The sequence below is a fragment of the Rhea pennata genome, chromosome 18 (assembly GCF_028389875.1).
Source record: "Rhea pennata isolate bPtePen1 chromosome 18, bPtePen1.pri, whole genome shotgun sequence".
In the NCBI taxonomy this organism is placed as follows: Eukaryota; Metazoa; Chordata; class Aves; order Rheiformes; family Rheidae; genus Rhea; species Rhea pennata.
Window position 1 is genome coordinate 10,685,288 of NC_084680.1, and position 23,998 is coordinate 10,709,285.

The window sequence follows — 23,998 nt, forward strand, 5'->3', positions numbered from 1 at the left end:
AGAGCCATTTCAGTAAAGGAGGACGTGCCCTGAAGCAGCGTCGCAGAGCCAGGGGGGACTTGCCTGATGTCATAGCCATACATGTCTTTTTCTGGACGCCCATGGATGATCCAGTGAGCCAGTTCCCTCCCGCAGCCACCTCCAAGCATCATTCCTGGGGAAAGAGACAAGGACTAAAATGAGGCAAAGAAGCTAAATTCCCCATTTAGTTGCTCAGGGTCTGTAGACAGAGATTTAAATGCTCACAAAGCTTAAGATGCATGAGAGGTGATTTCTTCAGCTCTCCTCTTACCAGCACTGTTGAAGCCGCAGCCAAGGAAGAAGCCTCGGACTTCTGGGGCTTCGCCCATGAGTGGTTTGTGGTCGGCCGTGAATGACTCTGGAAGACAGAGACAAGAGGATCCATCAGCAAGGCCAGGCCAGGCTTTTCGGGAATATACCACGATATAGGTACCCATGGTAGGAGTGGGTTTTCTGCAACTTCCAGTGTTGGTCTCGTCCTGCTCCTCCTCCCAAAGAGGTGGATGAAGCAAGAGTCAGAGTAGCTTTGAGCACCCTCCATCTGCCACTTCTTCAGCAGGGCCCAGGCAGTGGGGACCAAAGGGAAACTGCCAGGTGCTGTGACACCCAGCACAGCACCCAGCTCTCACACAAGCTCCTCAAGCAAGTTTATGCATCTAGACATTGCTTCAGAAGCTGGTATGAGTATACGCACACATACCTGCATACAAGCGCATACATATATATAGCACTGCTGTGGTGGGGCAGGGATGGGCGACAGCAGCTGCAGGTGGCAAAAACCAGCTGCTTTGCCATTCTGCCTTTGCATGGCTTGTCAGAGAACACCACAAAACAGCCTGATGGGAGGGGTGTAATCCTTCTCCCAGTTTTAAAGCGATTTGATTTGTCCAACCACACGAAGGAAAGAGGAGAGACAGGGCTAGGTCTGCTTCTACCACTCCCTGGCAATGGCCAGTTTGCTTCCCAAGATCTCGGTCCTCAGGAGAAGGCAAAAGAAGAGTCAACAGGAGCTAATTAATGTTTTGGGCAAGAATCGCACCTCTGATGGTTGTCCAACACCCCATTCAGTGGAGTCCGTCACTCCAACACCTCAGTTCCACTACCATAATAATAAATATTGAATAATTTATCAGCCTGAAGGTACAGCAAGGCTCTTCAGAAAGTGAGTTTAGAAAAAGAGTCCCATCTCTCCCTGTATTTGCAGACTCTTTCCTATAGCTACACTGGGTGCCTTTGAAACCCTTGCTCGCATCTCATAGTGGCCCATGATTTGGCTACTCATTCCAGAGCTCAGAGGAACAAGATGAACATTTAGGCCAGCTCTGGGTTGAATTCACCTCAAAACCGTCAGAAATGGAAAAAGCAGCTGGGATAGGAACGCCTTAAACTACTGCAGCGACATCTGCTGCAGTCCCCAGTGCCGGGAGCTTGAGGGTCGTGGCACTGCTGGGCACACTGGCGGCCCTTTCGGGTACCCACAAGCAACTCCCCCTCCAAAGGACATCTTTCTAAAAGGGGTTAGCTGTTCTGTTGCTGAATTATTTACCATGCGGAGGAAATGACAAGCATTTGCTATTTGTTTTAATCTAGCACGACTCAGCTGTTGCAAGCAGAGCAGATGCTAGTTCAAATCAAGAAGTAGGACAAAAAGATTCCCATTGCTTTAGACATTACATTATTGTATTACAAATATTAGGCCTATATTTATAAGAAGTCAGCCTCCCACTGGAGACCACCAGTTGTACTTACACTGCAATTGAACCAAACCTGCACCACCCAGAGCCAAGACCTCTACCTTGTACTCAGCGTGTTTCATCTGCTTTGGGGCAAGACATGTGCCCTACTTTCCTTTTGTACAACAGCACTGCTCCTTCCCTGAGGGGCTAGAGGGTTTTCTTTTAAGTGCTTCAGCAAAATGAGAGGTGATTTTTTTTTTTTTAATATATGGTGGATTGCAGGGGCAAGCCAAGGGGCTTGTGATTTTGTGCAGGGCTTGGGTTCAACTGCTGGCAGATCCCATGCGAAGTTCCCCGTAATGATAGCATCATCTGAACTGGGATAGCCGAGCTACTGCTTGGACTTCCCTAAAGAAATGTATTGCCTTTAACTTCACACCGGACACCTTTTGATATACATCTTGGTAAATCTAATCTGCCCAGGAGCATGGAAACCCACTGTAAAAATAATAGTAAAAAAATAACACTTGCAAAAACACAGGCCACTGATTGAGAGCATCTACCCCTTAATTCTCCAAACTAGTGGCAACATCATCAGCTGCAAATGTTTTCATTTTACTGTGAATCTCTGTTAACCCCCCCCCCCCCAATCTGGACCAAAAAAGGTACTAATGGGTAATACTCTCCCCAACTACTTCTCTACCTACGGTTAGCCTAGGATGCCACCTCTAGGAAGACAGCACTATTGCAGCTAAATCAAAGCATTTCTCTGTGTTCAGTGAGTTTCTGTCTCCCATGAATTATGAAGTTTTCTGTGGACACAGCCCACTGGAGGACAGTACATTGCCCCGAAGCTCCCCAGCCCCTGCTTTTCTGCCTGCCTGACCTCAGCAGGCTTTGGAGACACTGCACCTCTTGCGCCCAGAGCCAGTGCTCACATTCAAGCACTCTTGCAGTAGGAACACAGGGCAGTAAGATCTCATCGTTGAACAGGATGAGATCTGCAAGCTCTCTAACACCAAGGGCTATCTGGGACATGAGCAGCTGCTTCAGAGAAAGATGATGCACAACAGGAAAATAACACACTGTATAAATTCTGAGGTTCAGAGGAGCCAATTTGCCCACCCCTGCTTCCCTTCCGCCCCCAAGAATGACAAACTCACCAATCACTGCCACCAGATCTGCAATCTTTCCAAAGCAGACATGTGCAAGAATCAAAACAGCCACTGTGCCAGGAGAGAGCACCAGCTCTGCCAGGCTTGTCAGTGCCAAGGCAGGTCAGTCAAGTCAATATTGGCTCTAATTAACATTTCCACAAGCTGCTTGAAGCAGAGCGGTTCACAGAACATGCCAAATCCTCTCCTGTCTTTGAGCACATCAAACTAATCATTTCCACCCAACCCTAGCATCCCACGGCCACACAGCAAGGAATAAATGGGGCCATATGGGTAAGAGCTAATGCAGGAAGGAAGGGTTGGACTAATACACAGGGTGGTCATGGCACACAGTGATCTGGAAAGCCATTTTCAACTCCTAAATCTCAGACCTAGCCCATACTAACACCCTCTCTCCTTTTTGGTCAGAGTCTGATCCTCCATCCTAATACCATACCTGCCAAGAATTAAAGTCTGAAAGTGGAGGGAAGGGGTCAGCATGCCTCCAAAAAAAGGCTGCCAAGAAATACAGCTGCCATGACACCACTACTGAAACATTACCTGGCCCACAGACAGTGGACTTAATTCCTGTTTTCTCCAGCACTGGAACTCTGTTGACAGCACCTTCAATGTGTTGCATGAAAACATCCCAGTCCAGATCAAAGAGGCCAAAAGCAAATTTTTCAGATACCTGAAGATGAGAAACAGGAATCAGAACACAAATGGTGAGTTCGGCTTATGGTGTCAAAAATTCTCAGCTTTAACAGTCTATAAGCCCATGGAAAACAGAGGCCGGTTTTGAGACTCTGATTTCTTTGGGTCTTTATGAGCTGCCTAGACAAGCACTGAGGTGTGAAGCCAATTAGAACCCCACCAAAGAGCACTGCAGTGAGGGCTGGTTCTCCAGAGCAAAGGCTCTTTCATGTCCCAGATCACCAGCACTTCACCTTCCAAGGGCAGAATGTAAGCACAGCCTCCTGTCTTCTGCAGACAAGAGACTGTGGGCTTGGATATCTTGAACCCCTCCTGTATTTTCTGGGAAAATGGAGGACCTTCTCCCTCAGATGGCAAGAGAAACCACGGATCTACAGTACATCTCTGGAAACCACTTATGGGCAGATTGAGCCACCCCTCCAGAAGGGATGTAGCACTAAACTCGAAGAAAAAGCTGGGGAAAGAGCACAAACTAAGGCATCTCCTTGCTGACTTGAAGAAGCACCTGCAGCAGGGCAAGGAATTGCCTAATAACCTCCTAAGTCCTCTCTAGGGCCAGGCCAGCCTTCTTATCTCATTTTTGCTAGTAGTGCATCCATCCCATATCTGCATCTTGGATAGACTCAAGTGGAACATGGTCTTGTGCTTCCCCCACCACCTACCACCTCCTGGGCCTCATGAAGGCTGGTTATTATCAGGTGCTGTTCTGCCTTTCTGGCACATGAGCTAGGAGATGAGGAGCTCACTTCAGCGCCCACTCCATCAAAGTGGGTTTCCTGGTAACATGCTTCATTTCCTCTGAAAAAAAACTGCTCAGCATCGCTCACCTCCTCCCAGAATATTGGATTTGACTCATATCCACCCACAGAAAGGGCATCGCCTTGGAGACGGAGATACACTGAGGCATCGTGATCTCGAACGTTTGGCATGTTCTAAAAATAGGAAAAGAAAGCAGAACGGTGAGACAGGGCAGGAGGGGCAAGATGGGACTGGAGGGGCTGAGAGCTGACGGGGAGCTCCTGTTCCCCATCCACGCCAGTGGGGTTGTCGTCTTCTCATTGGCAAGGCCCAGCTGGACAAGTTGGTGCTCAAATACCTGCATATTTTCCTTGCTGTTTGTGCTCCCAGCACATCCGTGGCATCAGTAGTGGCTCTTCTGAGGCTCCTGCAGCCCCCAAATCCTCTCTTGGTGCCCATGCCATTCACAAAGAGGGATGCCCAGTTCAGCTCCAGCAAGCCCAATCAAACCACGAGCAGCAAAGTGTTTATGCAGCTTGTGGGGAAAGGAGAGGCCACAACGATTGCACCAGGCTGAGCCCACTCCCAGTACATCAGCTACATGCACCAGCCCTGGGCCTGAGGTGGAGTAGGAGGTGCTGAAATGACCTGGGCACTGCAGAGACCCAAGCACACACTGTAGCACATGCCTGGGAGCTGCTGGGACCCCGTGTCTATCCTGGGTTAAGGAAAGTGAGAGGTATTCACAAGGCCTGAGTTCAAGTACATAAGTCAGAAGCCAAATCTCATACAAGCCCTGCCTAGTTAACAGCTAGTCAATTCCAGAAATGCCTGGATGAGCACTAGGTTAGTGGGAATGGGTGTACAGATGCCAGGGCAATACCGCCGTGCCTTTCTGGGTGTTCCTCTACCACAAGCAAGGCACCGAAGCTGCTCTGGTGAGAGCGAGCCCCTGCCATGTTTTGACCCAAACTAAAGAAAGAATCATTCCTCTCTGCCCACCTACACTGGAAGATATAACACCACAGGCAGCAGTGTGCAAAGAATGAGGGATTCGTTCTCTTCAGTAGAGGATTGACAAACATTTAGGTAACATGAACAGTGTTGTTGTAGGGCTGACTGTATTTCACATTGACAAACTTACATGGATTAAACAAGAGGCACTGGGGTGTGCAAACTGCAGCCTCTTCTGTGAAAGACAGTGCTTTTGCACTGCCTATGCATAGTATAGTGCAGTTACTAGACTATAACTACAATTACTGACACCAGTATATTTTTTAAATGAGGTATCTAGGACTGAAAATGCCAATACAGTGGAATAGGAGAGAACCAGCACAATACCCTTAAAGCCCATAGGGCCTGTGTGAATGAAGTCTGCTTTGATTCACAAACAAATCTCTGTAGCCAGAAGGCAGGAACAGATTTCTTGGGATGATTTAGAAATGCTTGGAGCTGTACCTCTTCCTGTTGGGGACTGGGACTTGTTCAGAAAGTGTTTGGCATCTTTATGAATGCTGTTATCAAACACAAAACACATCAGAGACCCTAAAATAATCCTACAGAGGGAAAAAAGATTTAAAAATTATCTTGCTAATTAAAACCTTGTTAAATATTACATATGACTCTATTAAAATAGTCAGGTACTCATGAACGTTTGGTACAAAGAGAAGCTGTGTAGCCAGGCAGCTGTAACACCAACTCGAGCCTCACAGACCTGAGCTCTGTCCTGGCTAGCCCTGGGCTCTTGTTTCTCCCCTGTAAAACAGGGGCCTGGAAAGTGCTTGGAGATCTGCACCAAGGAGCCCTAGGTAAGCATCCATAGCAGTGGTGCTGCTATTGCTGCTGAATAACTGAACTGTACATCAATGCACAACTCCAGTTCAGCCTTCCATGCAGAAAATTGCACTTGGCATGGAGTGCCTTGCTCGATATGTGCCTGCAGAGCTTGGCCCAGTGGCACCAGTTTGACCTGAAGGCAGGAGGGTGGGGAGATTCTACGGTCTGCAGTACCCAGGTGCTCCATCCTGTCTCCTTCTACCCAGGACTGGGGGACAGGAGAGCCAGCGCTGCCCTCCAGCTGTGGTGAACCCCATGGTGGGTTTGTGGGGTCCTCTGGAAAAGTCTACTTTTTGTCACTGCACTCATGTTGCCAGAGGAGTATCTAGCCAGGAGCTCAGGCACAAGCCCAGCAGCGTCAGGACAGGAAATCCTGCAGCCAGTGATGATGCAGGAAGGACACAACACATCCCTTTCCATTTCAGGTGTGGTTATGGCCTGTGCAGACAAGAGTCTGAGGACAGGCAAACTCACCACCTTGCCCCATGCTGTGACAAGGACGCTAAATACCCAGCTGGCTTTTGGTGTGAATCTTCTTTGGGTAATCCGACAACATAACCTGCCCTACCCTTTGGGTAAACTGGCTTTCAAGACTGCTCTGATTCGTGCTCACACATGCAAAGGAACCAGGGAAGCTCCAACCCCACACTCCCAGGTCTGCCAGCAAAGCCATCACACATGCAGCACAGTGCAGGACTGACCTGAATGCCCTCGATGCGCTCCGTCACCACATAGGCGTGATGCATCGCCACCAGCGGCACATGAACGCCGGCCATCTGGCCCAGGGCTCGGGCCCACACACCTATCAGAGAGACAACCCACCCTACAATGAGCAGCTGCAGCATGCATGAGAGTGGCAGGAGACCTAAGGCTGTTTGGGGGGCTACAGGCAGGAATGTGGAAAGAGGGATTGAATAAGACCCTCTGGCTCTTGCAATGCGAAGCCACATCCTTCCTTGCAGCCAGACTGTAGTGAACAGGCTGCTACCCCAGCAAGACAGGTCCAGCACCCACACTGCTTTTTGCCCCATACCTGCACAATTCACCACACAGGGAGTCTGTATAATCCCATAGGGCGTCTCTACTGCAGACACCCTCTTCACACCCAGATCGTCGACTTTGACTTGGATACCCGTCACTGGGCAATTCTCTATAATCTAGTGACAGAGAATGAGAAACACAAGCATTGGCAGGGTTGAAACTTTAGTGGGATAATCCAGCTCTCCTGACATCTGGTTCCAAAATCTCTCCATGATGGGAAAGGTGAATCTAAGCAGAGGTCTGACACTGGCCACCTTCCTTTGCTTGCAAACAGTTATCACCGCTATTGCTCGATAACAAGATTCTCACTAATCCTGGGCTTAAATGGCTGCTACCAGTTACTCTGAGCACCTGTAATTGCAGAGGATATTTATTATTTACATTTCTTGCATGTGAACTAAGCAAGATGGGCTGAAAGTCCCTGCCTTGAAGAGTGGACTGTGCTACTTTACCCTAAAACCTCTGCTCTCCTGAGGACCTGCCTTGAGCTCTGCCTCATCTTGCTCCCAAAGGCCCTTTTTTCTTCTGTATAATCTTCCTAGACCTCACAGTTCCAGCTCAAACAACGCCAACATCTTGCTAGCATTGCATTTGTGCCCACAAGAACCATCAAAGCCAGAGAGGACAACCCCCTTCTCAGGCAAACAAACCAACATGGAAATGTTGCAAGAGTAGCTCTGCTCCAGTGTGAAAGGAGGAGCTGGGAATAGAGGAAGGCAGGGGATGATATCTCCTCCCAGACTCACTAGGCATTAATTAGTAATTACCGCAGCGCCTCTGGCAGTTGCTGCTCTGGCAAGAGTTGAGCAGGTGCCAGCGGGATCCATGGTGCCATCCTTAGGGACATACAATGTGCCATACAGGTCATCCACATTCATCAGTGGGTACAGGTCCTTGGTCTCCGAGGGGGACAAGACATAAGACTCCACACCGTAGACTTTCCCAAGCTGTAAAGTAGATGAAAGAACGAGGAATTCAGGGGGCAACAGAAGCTTTGGATCATCACATGCTGGTAGATGATGAAGAAGAAAGCCACATGCTTAGCTCCCAGATAACCTTGCATGAACTTCCATGCCTGGCCACAGATGCCCTGCGGCTCTGAGCTGCTCCACGGCAAGCCCCAAAATAGAGCATGGTGAACATCACAAGAAGGTGTCTGCAGAGTTTTTAAAGGCTCACTGTCCCATCATTCCCATATCAACTGCCTGTGCAGCTGGAAGAAATCTATGATTTGGTTTCATTTAGCAAAGCTCAAGTGAGATACATTAAATCCAGGAACTTTTCTATCAAGGCCTAGGAAGAGGGCACAGAGGGTTAGAGTGAGGATACCATGTCCATCCACTATCATCTGCACCAAGAGGTCAGCAAGCATTAACAGGGATGCTGATATTTCCAAACAAACAATATCATTGACAGCACAGGAACTCAGGGACTGAACTGAAGAAGCTGCTGCCCTAGACCCTGTATGTACTGCAGCCCTTTGAAATCAAATGGCAGAGTCAGCCAGGCAGGGCAGGGCACTGGACCGGCTTTACATAGCTCATGCGTGGCAGAGAAACTGTTGGCAGCAAAACCTGAATCCCTGCCTGGCTCTTCCACATCACTGACCACAGCTCTGCATTTCCACCACCTCCACAGACTTCTGCAGCGTGAGGGACCCGTTAGCAGAGGGCACGTAAGGTCAAACCACGTAGCTCATCCATAGAGGCAGCTCTCAGATGGCTTCTCCATGTGTACCAATCTCAGCTCCCAGGCAAGCCCAGGTGATTCCTGGGCTGGTGATTCCTGCTCCCTGACCTCACCTTGCTCCTCGATGAGGAGGCATGTCACCCTTATGGCCTGGCCTTGGGTAGCCACTGAGATTGTCCTCGAATTGCACAGCTGACCATTTCCCAGCTGGGAAGGTGGGCAGGGACGCGCCATTTAAACACCCAAGGCTCATCTGCATTGGGAATACCAGCCTTGCTTCCAGAGGAAGAAGGTGAACAAGACTAGGAGAGACGGGCAAGGGGGGGGACACCTGTGACCGAGGGCTCGTCCCTACCGACATGAGCCTCTTGTACTCGTCCAGCCTCTGCTTGCTGGAGGCGATGAAGAGGCCGCCGTTCTGGATCCAGCCGGCGTGCAGCCCCGTCTCCTCCGGCAGCTCCCGGCTCACCACGTGGCGCGTGTGGGCCAGCAGCTCCACTTCCACGTCGCTGGGCCGCAGCTGCCACAGCAGCCCTGCGGGGAGAAAGGACCGCGCTCCGCACGCCCGCCGCCGCCGGCCCCCCATGGATCATCCATCTCCCTCCCCCGCCCTGGTGTCTTATCAGAACGGGAAAAGGGAGCGGGGGGAAGCGATTTATGGAGTAGGAACACGCTCTCCAAAAAACACAGAGCATCGTATTGAAGTAATGCCCAGTTCCCCCTCCCCGCCGATGGAAACCGCTCCGGCTCCGTGATAAATAATTCGGCAAGCGCCGTTGGGATTTCTCTGGATACGTAAGGCTTTTAAAAAAACGGAGTGGGGAGGGATGCTTCCTAAAAGGAAGGGGAGGGAAGGGGAGCCCCGCGGGGCGGCGGCGCTCACCGGCCGTGTGCCAGGTGGTGCCGGCGGTGAGGCGGTGCCGCTCCAGCAGCGCCACGCCGCGCACCCCCATCTTGGCCAGGTGGTAGGCGGTCTGGCAGCCCAGGCTGCCGCCCCCCACCACCACCACCTCGGCCGCCGGCGGCAGCGGACGCCCGGGGCCGCCGCCGTCGCTCTCGTCCTTCAGCGTCTGGCGGTACGGCACGCTCTTCTCCGCCGTGGGGCCGGCACCGCCGAGGGGACGGGGGGCTCTCCAGGGAGCGGCTCGCCGCAGGGCGCGCGTCAGGGAGGCCATGGCCACCTGCAACGACCGAAAACGCCGCGCTGCAGCGAGGCACAGGCCTGGCGGCACCCACCCCGGCTGTCGCCGCCATCCTGGCCCTCGCCCCGCCGGTGCTGCCACCGCCATCTTGGCCATCGCCGCCATCCCAGCCCTCGTCCCGCGCGGCGCCACTGACAGCGTCTTGGACACCGCCACTGCCGCCATCCTGGCCCTCGTCCCGCGCGGCGCCACTGACGGCGTCTTGGACACCGCCACCGCCGCCATCCTGGCCCTCGTCCCGCGCGGCGCCACTGACGGCGTCTTGGACACCGCCACCGCCGCCATCCCGGCCCTTGTCCCGTGCGGCACCACCGCCGCCATCCCGGCCCCCGCCGCCATCCCGGCCCTCGGGGTGGGAGCTCTCCCGTTCCCGGTGGCAGGGCTGCGGAGGGGGGAAGGCTGCGTCCCTCGGTGCCCCACTCCTCACCCCCCACCCCCCCGGCGGGTGCCAGCAGGGCCCCGGGTGCAGCCCTGCGCGGCCCCAAGACACCCCGAGGGGCTCCGCTGACAAAGCTCGAGGGGCGGCGAGCTCGGAAAGGCGCAGGTCACTGCCGCCCCCGGTTTTTGTGTGCTGGGGACCACGATGGCCGCTTAAAGGCGCGAGATTTGCCCCCCCTCCCCCCACGGGAGTGCAAATGGCTGCTGGAGGGGGACAGGGACAGACTCTGCGGGGTCTCGCGGCAGCCACGGCCCCACCAGATCCTCCTCCCTCCTTCTCAAGGAGCGGGAATTTCCCCGGAGCTGGCACGGAGCCGGCGGGATCCCGCAGCACCCCGCCGCCCGAAATGCACCCGCGCTCCGCTCCCCGCCCCCACCGCCACGCTGAAGGATCCTGCAAAAACCCGCCCGGAAATCCCGCCGCAGAAATCCCGCGACAGCCCCAAGGAAGTTTCTCACCGGCCTGCGGAGCGGCCCCGGGCACTCAGGCGGCGGCGGGGCCCCTGCCTCCCCCGTAGGCCTCCTCCGCGCTGGCTGGCCGGCTCTCCCGCGCCTCGCTGCCCTGCCGCAAAAATATTAACCAGCCCAGGAGAAAGCAATGCCACCTCGGCCGCCTGCTGCAGCTCTTCCAGCTGCCCGGGGCGGGCGGTGATAAGCCAGCCCTGCTCGCACCCCTTCTCGTGCCTCTGTCGCTCCTCAGCCAAGAGCAAAAGGCAGCGGGAGCAGAGAAATCAGAAACGGGAGAAAAATGCTACTTTTCTTCTCCCTGGCTCAGTGCAAAACAAACAGCCCGGCTGGGGCCAGTGCCCGGGGCGCCCGCCGGCTCCAGGGCTCGCTCCTCCGCCGGCCAGATGCCACAAAGCAAACAAAGCGAGGAAAAGCAACATCTGAGCTTTCTGCACGCGTTCCCAGCAGTTAAATTTTAAAGGCAGAATTCAACTAAATTTGCAAGGTTCCTAAGCCAGACCTGAGGAGCCCAAAGCTAAGGTGGGAACACCAAAAATTTATGCTAGAGGGAGGATTAAAAAACAAAACCAAAAACTTAATTCAGAACTCCCAAACTGAAGTTTTATTCTTCAGTCTGCCGAGAACTCACCATCAAAATTAGGGCCTGTTTGGGCAGGATATGCACAAGCTATATATTTTTTTGAAGGAGCCTCCGAACAGGGTAATTTAGCTATCTTGGAGAAACAGGGCTCTGGGTGGAGCTGTGGCTGGGTTGGGTGGTTGACAGAGCGGGGGCTGAGCCGTGTCTCCTGCCCCTGTGCTCAGGGCCCCCTCGCCACGGCCACCGGGCCGCCAAGGAGAGCTGCACAGCGGAGAGCCCAGGCACCGGCATCTGGGGGCTCTTAGCCCTCAGCTGCGCCGTAATCCTGACTGCTTCCCGCTTTGCTCCCCATCTCCTGGTGCCTTTTCATTTTCATTCTGCATACGCCATACAGAAAAGATTTGCATCCAAACTTCCCCAGTCTAGGAAGAATTAGGATATGTGGGATGGGGTTCTGCTGTTTCAGAATTAGTCTCAGACAGCATTCTTGTTTTAAAGATAAAATCAGTTTTTTATTACATTTTCAAGAAAATTCCCCTATATTTCCCTAAACTCAGCAAACTAGTCAGTCAAGATAACCCTCACCCAGACAAAGAAATGCAAACAAGTCTAAACTCCCGTTTGCAGTGGGGTGTTTTTGTTTGGCGGGACAGAATCATTTCATCAGTATGTACTGATTACAAATATAACCTTTGGGTTAGGCATGACCTAAGGCAATACAAGCTGAAGTACGTATTGCAACAGCCTGGGATGTTCCTCGAGCTTGCAACAGCACTAGAAAAGAAATAGAGAAAGTGGCCGTGACTTCAGTCCCTCTGAGCACTGATGCCCTGATCAGCTATAGACCTAAATTGGGGGTGTTCTTTTTTTTTTTTTTTTTTTTTTTTTTTTTTTTTCTGTTCAGTCCTATGTAGACAGGGCCTAAACCAGTTCCATCTTTCCATGTAATTTATAGATTAACTATGAACTAGAGGAGCACAGTGGTTTATGCATGCCAGCTGGAGTTTTCCAGGTCATATCAAACATTATGACTAATGCACAAACGAGCTAGTCAAGCGTATTGCAAAACCGCAGCTGATCACAGCGTTCATGAGGCTGCAAGCACGTGCCTGTGCCACCACCAGACGGGTCCACGTGCACAGCCTGCCTTGCTGTTCCCCGGCATTGCACTCATTTGAATTTGGTCTTGGGAAAGCAGTAAAGCTTGGAGGTGCATCCAAAGCAGCTGACCAGGCAGCCCCTGCCATGGGCCCTGCTATCCGTGAGGTTTACAGTCACGCTAATGCCCCAAGAAGGCTGCTCCTGCCATGGTTTCAGCACCCAGCTGTAGCTGTGCGCAGCTAACAAATGCACCATTTATCCCCACGGTGTCAGAGTCCTCACCCACTCAGCCCCGTGGGAAGGTTTGGACCTGTACTGGTGGGGACCACCATCATGTCCCCAGGATGCAGCGGAGCCTATCTATCTATGCCCAGGTTGCAACACTGCAGCTCCATCTCTGCCACCGAGGAGCCAACCCGTGGAGTGACAGCGATGTCGTAGGGACAGGACCTCACATGAAAGCAAGTTTTTGCATTTACCTGGTCTTGCAGCAGTGTCAGCAGCCATTGGGCAGCTCTGTGCTCCAGTGCTGTGTTCCTGCAGTCCCACCACGACTTGATGGTCCAATGCTGGGGTCCAATTTGCTGAGAGCAGAGGCAGTTGCTTATAGCTGGCAGGAGAGCACCAGAGTGTTGAAAATCTGTGCACGTTGGAGAGCGTCCCTGAGACTGACCAGCAGGAACAGGCAAAAGGTTTATCCCCAGCAGGAGTTGACACCTCAGACACGGTTAAATATCTGGCTGAGCAGCATCCTTCCAAAAAAGCACCCAAGGTCCTGAAAAATCACAACTAATATCCTGCTTCTGGTAAAACATCTCTGCTCGTTTCTACAGTCCCTTTTAGCAGCCCCTCTGAAAGTCAAAGAAAACAAGAGAAAACACTGTGGGCTTCACAGAGCTGCAAAATCTTAATAAGTTATTATTAATTAAATCGAATGGCAGCTCACTATGGTATCTTCTGTCCCTCTTCTGGAGTGAAACCTGTCCCCCTGAGTACCCTAAACCACTGCTGCTCCCCACATCCCCACTGGCACCAAAAAGGGTTTAATGACAAGAAGCTCAACACAAAACCAAACCCTTTACGCAGGAAAGATTGCATGTTTATTGGCAGTAAAAACCATGGTTCGAAAAAACCTATCAACAAAATTACACTTTTGTTGTTGTTGTTGTAGAATTTGTTCTGATGCATTGTAACTTAAAGATCTGGAAAAACCACATGCAAAAGGGTTTCTAAGTAGCAGCTAAAGTTTCTATTCCAGCATTACAAGCTATTCCAAATGATTTCCAAATTCCCAGCTATGAACTATTCCATAAACAAACAGCATTATCTTTAAATCCCCTCCACCCAACCCCACTCTACCCCAGTTAGTGCAGTGCAAAGGAAAAACTCAAGGAATTTACATATTATTTTCCAACGTATTCCATTGCAATTTTGAATGTTCTGCGATGAACTAAAATATATATACAATTTTCTCACCGTCATAAAAAACATTTCCCTTCTTATTCACAGATATATATTGTGGCAAATGGCTGAATAATTACTTACAAACAAAACAATCTTTTAAAACAAGTTTCTTACAACAGTAAACACAAGAGAGATCTTTTCTGAGGAATGACTGATTTGGCTGGGCATTGGGAAGGGGGAGTCGCTCATCACTTACAGGCAGCTACTGCGTCTATCACATAGTTCGGTAACTGGCAAAGGTACTAGATACGCTACAGGATCTACGGAAGAGAGACGGCTCCTCATCTCCTGCGACAGAGACGTGCACGCTCTTCGAAAGGGGATGCCCTCACTGCCACAAAAAGGTTTGGAAAATCAGGTATTTGAAACAGGAGGGTCACATAAGGCTTTAGCAGTATCTGAGGCATATGTGAACCACCGTGAGTTTTTCCATGTGTGTGTGTGCGTCTCATCCGCCTCAAATACACCCTCAGCTACACCAAAACTACAGAAAATAGAGCAGGGCCCTTCAGCTTGCATAGGAGCGAGCAGGGAATTTCTGAGCTCCTCGCTTGCTACACCCCAAGGAGTTCTCCCTTCCAGAGCACAAGCAGTTTGACTCCTTCTGCAAAATGGACCCCTTTAAAACATCGCAAGCGAGCACCAAGACAATCTTGTTGGCTTGGTCTGGAAGAGGTTAGCACCAAACAGTACCTTGGCAGAGCCACGAGCCATGCTCTGCAGCCACACCACTCTCACCATCGCTTTGCAGAGCAAAACACACAGTGCGAATTTCCCCTGGCCATATGCCATGTACAGCCTAAACGCTTGTAACGCAACATAGGCCCTGTGATACTGTGCAACACAAGAGCTTCACCGGCAGCCATGGCCCCAGGGATCGTGGAGCAACGGGGCACTTGCTTGACTCCAGGCCCTGCTGGGGAGCAAAGCGATGGGGCTTAGGGCTCATCACAGGGCAACAAAATTCAGCTTCAAAGTTAATCCATTTCCCTTTTCACTGACAGCTTCAAACTCTCCTCTTTAATATCCTGAGCAAGCCACCACTGTTCCATTTGTAGGAAGCTTTGGCACCCCGGTGTCAGAGACCCAGGGCTGCTCTGGAGGACATCGAGGTGCACCTGGGCAACATCAGCATCCCTGGATGGGCGCTAGTGTAACACCAACAATCTGGTCTGGAGACTGAGTGCCCCACAGCAAAGCCTCGGTGAGCCCCAAGGCCTGTGTGTTTGGGGAACAACTTCAGGTATGGAAGCACCAACTCCAAAGGCTACTTATTCAAGGTGACCGGAGGGCATTTCTGGGAGCTTGAAAATAGGATAGAGGAACGCTGTTCCTTGTCGCACACACGTATTTGCTCGAAACAGAGCACTCTGAAAGAAAACTGTGGAGCTGGAGAGCAAAGCCAGTGCCTGGCAGAAGTCACCTGGCCTGGATTTCCACCCAACAGCTCTATCTACAACAGGGGGCCTCAATTTGAAAAGCAACAAACTCAGAAGGACAATACTCCGGACAAAGTGGCAATACAAAGAGAGATGGATCATCTCCTTTACAGCAGCAGCAGGTAACAGCCAGTGGGAGGAAGGGAAGGGGCAATGCTCACAGCCCCTAAAAGTGCACACAGGTGGGGAAGAAGAGATGCTTTCACAACCTATTGAGATAAATTGGGATGTGATACTGTAGCCCTTACTCGTCTGGGTTTGCCCCACCGAGCTCAGTGAGGTGGGACTTCTAACAGCTGCAGGAAAAGGCAACAGCCCTGGCCCAGGCTGCTCATGTTCATAAAAGGTTGGGAGCGATGGCATGGTGGACCTGCAGATGCACGCCCTTGTCCGCTCCTGTGTGCGTGCCTGGTGCTCAGGTGGCTTCCAAAACCCTTGCTTAGCAAGGCATGCTTCCTGGGCCTGCAACATGATGAGACCTCCTGCTAACCAGTGGGACCAGTCAGCATCCAGGGTTGTCCCGTCCACCCTGAGCAAGTCTAGTGGGACTAAAGGTAGTTTTAAAGAAAATGGGCTTGGGATGCCAAGAGGTTTTTTCCTGCCCTGCCTGAGCCTGGAGTTTGACTTCCAGCCTACGTCTGCTGGTCAAAACTGCTCCTTGTTTTGCAGCTGGCATCCGTACAGAAATAACAAACAGACATTTCTTCGTTCCAAGCACAAGTGTCCCTGCTGTGCTCTCTCATCCCAGTCAGAGAGCAGCGGCGCTGGGTGCTGCTGTTCAGCCTACCAATTAGACTACCAAAATCATCATCCAGTGGAGTCCCATGTGAGCAGCAGGTGAGGCAGCTTGGCAGGTAGGAGACTGCATTTCTTTGTAGCGGGGCCACATCACTCCCTCTCCTTAGAGATCTGAAAATGCTCACCTTTGCACACCTGGGCACCAGCCCAGGAGCAAACCTTCAGCTTCACCCTCCCACCAACACCATGGTGGATTTTAAAACACAAACAAGTTTGGACACCATCCTCTGGTGGTAACTGCATAGAGTCTTTCAGCTCTGTCCATGCAGGGGAATGTGCCTTTCCCAGGACTCTTCTGCAGCTGCTACACAAACATTATCTGATAGATCATGAATCTTCTATACAAGTAACACAACCAAGGCCAGCGGCAACCCCCTGATGCACGCGCACACACACACACTGTACAGAGGAACTGATTGCTAAAGAGTCTGCAAGAGACGTGTTGTTCTCGACAGTACTGGGAGACGTCCGACTGTGTTTCACTTGGAGCCTTGGGTGTTGGGACAACTGTGCATGGTCTGCAGCGGCTCGTTCTGGGCGCTTGATGACTTTCCACCAGACAGTTCCACCATCATTGTACCCCCTCTTCTTCCACATATGTTGAGGGAAACCAACCAATCTGTAGGGAAAAACAGAGAGGTGAGTAGAAAACTCAGGAGCAGATGGGACCTCCTGTCCTGGCACTCGGTCTGTTCCCCTGCTACCATGCTATGATTCTGGGGAGCTCTCTTGAAGGGCCATTTTCATAGCGCTGGAGATGCCCACATCCCTGTGCCAGTTCTCCTGGTACATAGTGGTGATGGGGAGATGGTGCAGTCATTACCATCATTTGGCACTGTAGCTCTAGGGCTTGCAATTGTACACAAGCCCTTGCAGCATGGCTGCACACAGATTGTCAGCAACAAAGAATGGATTAGGGCATCAAAAATCTGTCCCCGGTGCTATGAACTCTGTGAGACACCCAAGCAACCCATCAGCCCTGGTTTTTTCCAGGATGCCAATCCTGTTGCTTGCAGAGCCATTCTGGCATAAATTCCCCACATGCCAGCTTAAGGAAGAGCAAAGTCAGACATGTGTTTGCATGCCTGCCTGGCCACAACCTGCTCCCATCTGCCTGCATGTGTCTGGGTGCTGCGTGCCGCTGTCAGACACAGCATTGACATGTGACACAAATGACTTGCAGTATCTGTTTACACGCTCGTTCTTGTGACATGGTAGCCCATCCAGGAGCCAAAAAAGAGCAAATGCAAGTTGGATGCAGCCCCCTCCCCCTTCCTTTTGCTTTTGTGAAAGCATTTTTGGGGAAGGCTGCAGTTAGGCAAGCTCTGACCAACTCTGTGGGTTAACAGCAGGGAGGACCATGTGCTACATAAACAAGCTGGGACATTATCAGCAACCACAGCATCAGCTCCAAGCTGCACTTACTCTGCCGTTGGTCTCCCCCTTCCACCATCCCTGGTCGCCACCTATCCTGCTGTAGATCTTCACCACGTCGCCCTCTCGCAGGGAGAGCTCCCGCATGTCCCGTGCTGCAAAGTTGTATCGTGCCACTGCTGTCCCTATGACTCGTGGGGTGAACACTGTGAGTGGACAAAGCAGAGGGAGTTGGGATCTGTTCTGCTGTGCAGGAGCAGCCGAAGCCTGGGGAAAGCTGGGCTAGGTTCAACCTGGGTTTTCCACTATGGTCCTTGTTTCCATTGCAACACTGTGACCCAGATTGTCTCAGATACTGGGACTGGCTTTGCGTGAACTTCTCAGCCACACACAGACTGGGGTGTCGAGGTTAAGCTTGCTTCCTGCTGGGTTTTAAACATCTTGGTGGGACTCAGTCAGGCAAGCCACTGTCTGTTAAGCAGGAAGGGGATGGTCTACAAGGGGCTTTGAGCCACTAGCTGGAGTCACTGTGGGGAGCTGGGGTGATAGGCATTTTTGTGAGAAAGACAGGAGGTGTTGGAAGGAAAAGATTTCATAGGAATAAAACAATCATTAATAGTGTAATCATGGAAAAATCCTTTTCCATCAGTACTGTCAGGTCTGGCTGCTTTACAGCTCCCAAAACCTGAAGGGGTCACATCAACAAGGGAGATTTGACAAGTCAGATTGTATCTAAGGTGCTTCAAAGGTAGGATTTACTGGGATTAGTCTCTGCAGCAGATTCTCCCATGGATGCTGAGCAAAGCCTGTATGTTTTGCCTTGAGGAGGAATAAGCCACTAATCTGGCATATTCTCTGGTTTTTGTGCGTGCCATTGACCAGCATAGAGGCCTTGGAAACTTAGTCCCAACACAGACCAGTATGCGCAAAAGTACCCTGGCAACCCTAAATCCCAACTGAAAATCAGTTTGTGACATGAAGCATGAGGCCTGAGATGCCCAGGGACACCAGGAGAGCCACGGATGCTCCTTGAACCTCTCATTCTTGGAGATGACAAAAAGAATCAGAAACTGATGCTCAGCTGCTGGTGGGGAGACCATGCTCCCCCTGAAGGCCATCTCAGGAGCCTGACCTCCACCAGTGCCACATGAAGCCAGCATTGCCGATCTCTGCTACTTCAGGCCAAGAGAAACTTATAGAGGAGAGGGAAAGCCACAGGAAGATGTTGGTGTCCTTTGCAGAGGAGCAGCGGTGAGGGGGAAAAGCAGGAGAACAGCTTAGCTCCCCTGCCATGCAGGTCATCACCTACGTGGGAGGAAGGGCTGAGGGCAATGGTGGGAGGGAGGGGACAGTTCCCATGCACTGCTGAGTGAGTGCTCCAGCGCAAGGAGAGGAGAAAAATGAAATGCACCTTTTTGACAGTTGAGAGAGAAAAAAAAAAACACATCATACCATGAAGGTGAGTTTCAGCAAAGCTGCACTGTTGTCCCAGGGCTTTGGAGTATTACAAAGCTACAAATTTAAAAAGTTTGCAACCAAGGTTGAACTAAGTGTGGGAAAAAGCTTTGCCCAGATTTTCAGCTCTCAGGATGGACAGAGATGAGAATGGCCATGGAAACAGTCCGTACACACAACATACAGTCACTGGAGGCTCGTTCATCCTCACCAGGCAGCTGGCTGGAGAACGGAGAGAGAATCACAACAGCTTTGACCTCTTTTATCAGGAGCTTGCTCAGAGTCCATTTCCACAGAAATTAATGTTCTGCAATACTTTTATGCAGATGTGTAGGTAAAGGATCACAAATACCTAGAATTTTGTTCTAATTCCCTGAAACACTATGTTTTTCCCAAACATGGCATCAGGAAAAGCATGCATGCCTTTGCAGATGATTTTCCCTGTGCAGCTTAAAGCAAACACTGAAAGGTAAAAGCATAAACAGGAAAAAATGAATGGGCATATTTTTGCTCTGATCCCTGCTGAAGAGGGAGGAAGATGCTGGTCTACAACACAGTTGGATCAACAGGTTTCAAAGGCAAGAATACCCCTGGCACTTTGTCTAGGAAATTAGAGAGACAAAACACATTTGACACCACAGGTTCCCCTGTCTCCTTAGCACGGTGCTCCTGAGCAGGCTCAGATAGCAGAGCTCAAAAACTGCTGGACATTAAGATGTTCTCCCTGTGTAGCAAGGAGAAACAATCTTGAAGATGGTGTGATGCCAACGCTCATTCTGTGAAACACATGGGATAAGCAGGTCAAGCTTGAAGTACATCACGAGATCCCAATGCACTAGATTTACTTTCTCATAAATTTTCTTCCCCTTTCTCAACAGTTACACCTCTGGCTCCTCCTGCATTTAGGGGGGAGAGAAAGAGGGGACTGCATTTAACTTCTGGCAAAGTCATGATTAATTGATTTCTTTTTCCCCCCAAGCTACGCCCCAGGACAGCCCTGGTGACCCCCTCAACTGTCTGTGGGTGGACAAGGGGCAGCAGGGACCACGCAGGTCCCACTGGCGATGACTTTCAAGCTGGTGATGGTTGTAGCCTGGTAAAGGCAGGAGGTTTCTCCCTCCAGGGAAGGACCACTAGGAGGCACTTCCCTCCCAGGAAAGGAAGGCACTAGTACCTGACCAGAAGGGAGTGGAGGAGGTCTGAGAAGAAAAGTTGAGGCCCTGAGGACTGAGAAAAGAAAAGTTGTAGGAAGCACAGGAGGCTGCAAAGAGGTTAGAGAGAAACAAAAAGAGGCAGAACACCAATTAAGAAGGAAATTAAAAAAAAAAAAAAAAAAAGCACAATGCTGTCAAAGCCAACGGGGAAACACAGTGCAAAATCGGCAGCAAGTCTTGCGCAAGGGCTTGGAGCGGCAAGCACTCGCGCCGGCAGTCCTGCCCTTGTGGGACACCAGGACAGCTCAGAGGTCTCAAAGCCCCTCTCTCTTTTTTCCGGGTGGAAAATGCCTCTCTGAACCAAGTGAAAGTTTCGTACTCCAAATTCCTCCTAGGATTGTATTTTATTGGAAAAGAAACTTGATCACTTAAAACTGTTTTTCTTTGGTAGCCTTTTTAAAAAATGGAAAATTAAAATTTCCATTAAAAATGGAAAATGGAAAGGTATTTAAAAATACATTTTTTCTTCCCCACAAAGAAATTAATTTCTGCACTCAAGCTTTTAGGTAAAACTTAAAATTTTGCATTAATGCAAATTTCACTTTTCATTTGTTTCTTCTTTTTTTTTTTTTTAATTAACCATTTCTCCTATTAGCTCCATTAAAGCCAACCCATTGGGATTAAAACTGTCACAAGTGACATGGGAATCAGATCCATTAAAACACATGCACAAAAACTTACGTGGGCAGATAAGACACAATATCTCCTGCTAATGGTGAAACAGATCACTCTGTTCATTTAACTACTGGCAGGTGGGTCAGATCCTGCAGCAGAAGATGCTCTCTTGGCAGACTCAAGTGTGCTCGCACCACATAAAGCGATGGTGCTTCACTACTGCACACAGTTCGGAAAACTGTAAGTGGGAAAAATAGCCACAGGCAGCAAGAACACTGCCTTGGAGGCTGCTGCCTGCTGCAGGGAACAAACTAAGAGAGCAAAGAGAGCCCCCAATTCAGCGTGGTCCCTAAGGGCACCACCTCCACACCTGCAATAAGAGTCTTCAAAATGCTTAGCAGAGCAGGAACCTTGCTTGCAAAGCACTGTTTTCGGACCTACTTTGGGTGTACTCCTGGAGATTTGAGAGGTAAAATCCCTTCTGGCCTTACAGCAATGCTATAAACTCTTTCATTTAACAGACAGCATTCCTGTATCTTACTGCAAACATGCAAATTTCCTTTAAATATCTGACTTAGGTTTACTGGTGTCCATTACTACATTTAACCTTGGTTTTACCTGGAGAGCGGGTGAAGGTCCTGGAGGTAGAACGTTCCCGAGATTTGTACGGGTATTTTAACGTCGTATCCAGCTGTTTAAAACTCTCTTTCAGTGAGTGGTTCTGGTAGTATTCAACCAGCTCCTAGAAAGGGTGAAGAGGCACTCGGTTACATCAGCAGTGCTCTGCATGCTTGCAGAGAGCCAGTCGCGGAGGCAGGAACGGCGCGGGGGTTCAAAGTGCCTTCAAAAGCATACCAGAAGGCTTTCAAATTTTTTGGCTTCTGTGATGTGAATCCAGTTGTCCTTCTCCACCACCTTAATGTGCTTCACTTCCTCATTGAACCTGTGGTGGGAAGCAAAGACATTCAGAAAGTTCACCTCTGCATGTCAGTGTTGTCTTGCCCTGCACAAGGGGCAGACCTGCTGCGAATGCCGTCTGCCCTCTGGCCCCACCGCTTTCCAGCAGGGATCTGAAACAGGAGGTGAGGGGATGTGCAGAGCAGTGGTTTCCAGATCACGGCTCCAAGAGCTGCAGCCAGCCAGGAAGCTGAGCAACTCTTGTGCAACGGGGCTGGAAGGAGCGGGTGCAAGGGCTCTGCTTGCGGGAGATAAAGCGACACCCTCAGCATGCGGACGTCTTGCAATGGCACCAAAAGGCACCTCGCAAGCTGCTCTGGAGGGCAGGGCCATGCCCAAGCAGCCGTGCAGGCACTGTGGCAGCAGCCTGCACTCGGATGCCTGCTCCTCAAGCACCGTGGCAGGAGTGCTCCTGGCAACAACATCAAATGCAGCGAGACCTAGATGACCCCACCCTAATCCTGGGGAGCAGGACTGAGGAGATGCATTTTCCAGGCTGGCAGATCAATGCCGCAGCACAGCACTTGCCATGGCAGAATCGGGAAAGGAAGTGCTTTCCACAGAGCGCAACGCGATGGCTGTGGCAGTCGCTGCGGCTTAGGCACACCAAGCCTTTTCCTGGGGCAGAGCTAGGGAAGACAAGAGCATGCCTCTGCCAGGGTCAGGTGCTGCCGTCCTAGTGGGAAGATCTGGTGATGTATCTCGCGGGTGCTTTACTTTAATGCCAGCAGTCACGGTTGTACTCACTTAATACTGATTGCAAAGCGCTCAGCCTCTGCTGGCCTCTCTCGAATCAGGTAGGTGCCGCTCACGTGGGACTTCAGCAAGTTGTCCGTCTGCTGCCGCTCCATGTTCCCTGCAAACCTAAGCCGACGGCCACCATGAGACGTCACGCAGCCAGGACCTGCCCTGTGCCTGCCTGTGCCACGGTGGCTCTGCGGCCACAGCAGCTGCCCACGTCATGCATGACCACCCCTTCCCTCCAGCACCATGAACTGAATGTTCTGCTCCACGACTCTTAAGTTTTTGCCTATTCAGAGTGAGGGCTCAAAAAGTAGTTTTCAGAGGCACAAAGGTTCCTTAAACATCTACCTCTCCATGGAAAGCTGGCATGTAAGAGCTCACTGCATCCATGCAAATCCTGTTTGCTCTCTCCTTCCCCTCTCCCTGCATTGCAGTGAGGCTGCCAAAGGCGGGCATGCAGGAAGAAGAGGCGTTATCTTTGGAGCGTGTAGCTATCACAGCACGAACACTTATTAGGAGACTTTCTTCATGGGCTAGGGCCTCCAGAAATGTGCACGTTAATTTTATTAATTAAAAATTAATTAATATTTTTAAAATAGGCATGTTTTAGCAAAAGTTCTATCTTTTTTAAAGGCAAGAAGGTTGGGCAAGTAGAGAGACTGGTCTCATCCAAAAATTTGTAAGCATAAATGAAAGTGCCCAGTGATATATAAGAAGCTGTTTAGCTACTAATGAAGGAGTGCAACATCTTGCCTTTGAAGACTCTTATGTTTCCAAAGCACCTAGAAAATCACTCTAATTGGGAAAAGGTCCTAGGGTGAATAAGGCTTCAAACAAAGGCTGGGGAAAGAAGCGGATTTAGATGCATGAATTTGGAAAACTGGACGGAGCTGGAGAAAAGCAACAGGGGGCAAGTGAAGCACCAGCCTTTCCTGCCAAGTCTGCCAGAGCCCTGGTATTGCTTCCTCCCTCCCTCAACTGCGTGCCACTGCCAGTGAAATGGGGACTCAGCACCAAATACATGGGAGAGGAGAAGAGACACCAGGGCCTCTCCTTTTGTCTGAGCCCTCCTCGCCACAGGCAGGGAGGAAATCCCCACTGACGCTGCAAGATCTGGATGCAGCTCTTCAGCTGAGCTCAGGTTTCAGCACTGAAACACAAAGGCAGCGGGTGGTCATCCAGCTCAGTCCCATCTCCTGCATCGCTTTCAGCTGCCCTACACCCATAAGGGATGCAGGAGGAAGAGCACTTCCAAAGTGCATCCATAATTTGTTATTACA

General features: G+C 50.8%; 2 protein-coding genes across 3 annotated transcripts in view; both read right to left on the minus strand.

Annotated features, from left to right (window-relative positions):
• The window catches only part of SARDH (sarcosine dehydrogenase), a 38,472-nt gene extending 27,351 nt beyond the window's left edge, over positions 1–11,121 (minus strand). Inside the window, exons 1-10 of the mRNA XM_062591150.1 lie at positions 10,969–11,121; positions 9,753–10,050; positions 9,225–9,403; positions 7,948–8,127; positions 7,173–7,296; positions 6,841–6,941; positions 4,393–4,497; positions 3,413–3,542; positions 293–379; positions 64–154 (exon numbers count right to left, since the gene is read on the minus strand). Of these exons, the coding sequence (XP_062447134.1) occupies positions 64–154; positions 293–379; positions 3,413–3,542; positions 4,393–4,497; positions 6,841–6,941; positions 7,173–7,296; positions 7,948–8,127; positions 9,225–9,403; positions 9,753–10,044 (1,289 nt within the window). The 5' untranslated portion in view covers positions 10,045–10,050; positions 10,969–11,121. The remainder of the gene's footprint in view (positions 1–63; positions 155–292; positions 380–3,412; positions 3,543–4,392; positions 4,498–6,840; positions 6,942–7,172; positions 7,297–7,947; positions 8,128–9,224; positions 9,404–9,752; positions 10,051–10,968) is intronic.
• Positions 11,122–13,735: 2,614 nt separating this feature from the next.
• Positions 13,736–23,998, minus strand: part of VAV2 (vav guanine nucleotide exchange factor 2) — a 141,849-nt gene continuing 131,586 nt past the window's right edge. Inside the window, exons 23-28 of one of the 2 annotated variants that reach the window (XM_062590652.1) lie at positions 22,722–22,838; positions 21,873–21,960; positions 21,636–21,759; positions 20,363–20,449; positions 17,785–17,939; positions 13,736–16,978 (exon numbers count right to left, since the gene is read on the minus strand). In XM_062590652.1, the coding sequence (XP_062446636.1) occupies positions 16,931–16,978; positions 17,785–17,939; positions 20,363–20,449; positions 21,636–21,759; positions 21,873–21,960; positions 22,722–22,838 (619 nt within the window). In that variant the 3' untranslated portion in view covers positions 13,736–16,930. The remainder of the gene's footprint in view (positions 16,979–17,784; positions 17,940–20,362; positions 20,450–21,635; positions 21,760–21,872; positions 21,961–22,721; positions 22,839–23,998) is intronic. The other variant, XM_062590651.1, reaches the window with a different exon arrangement.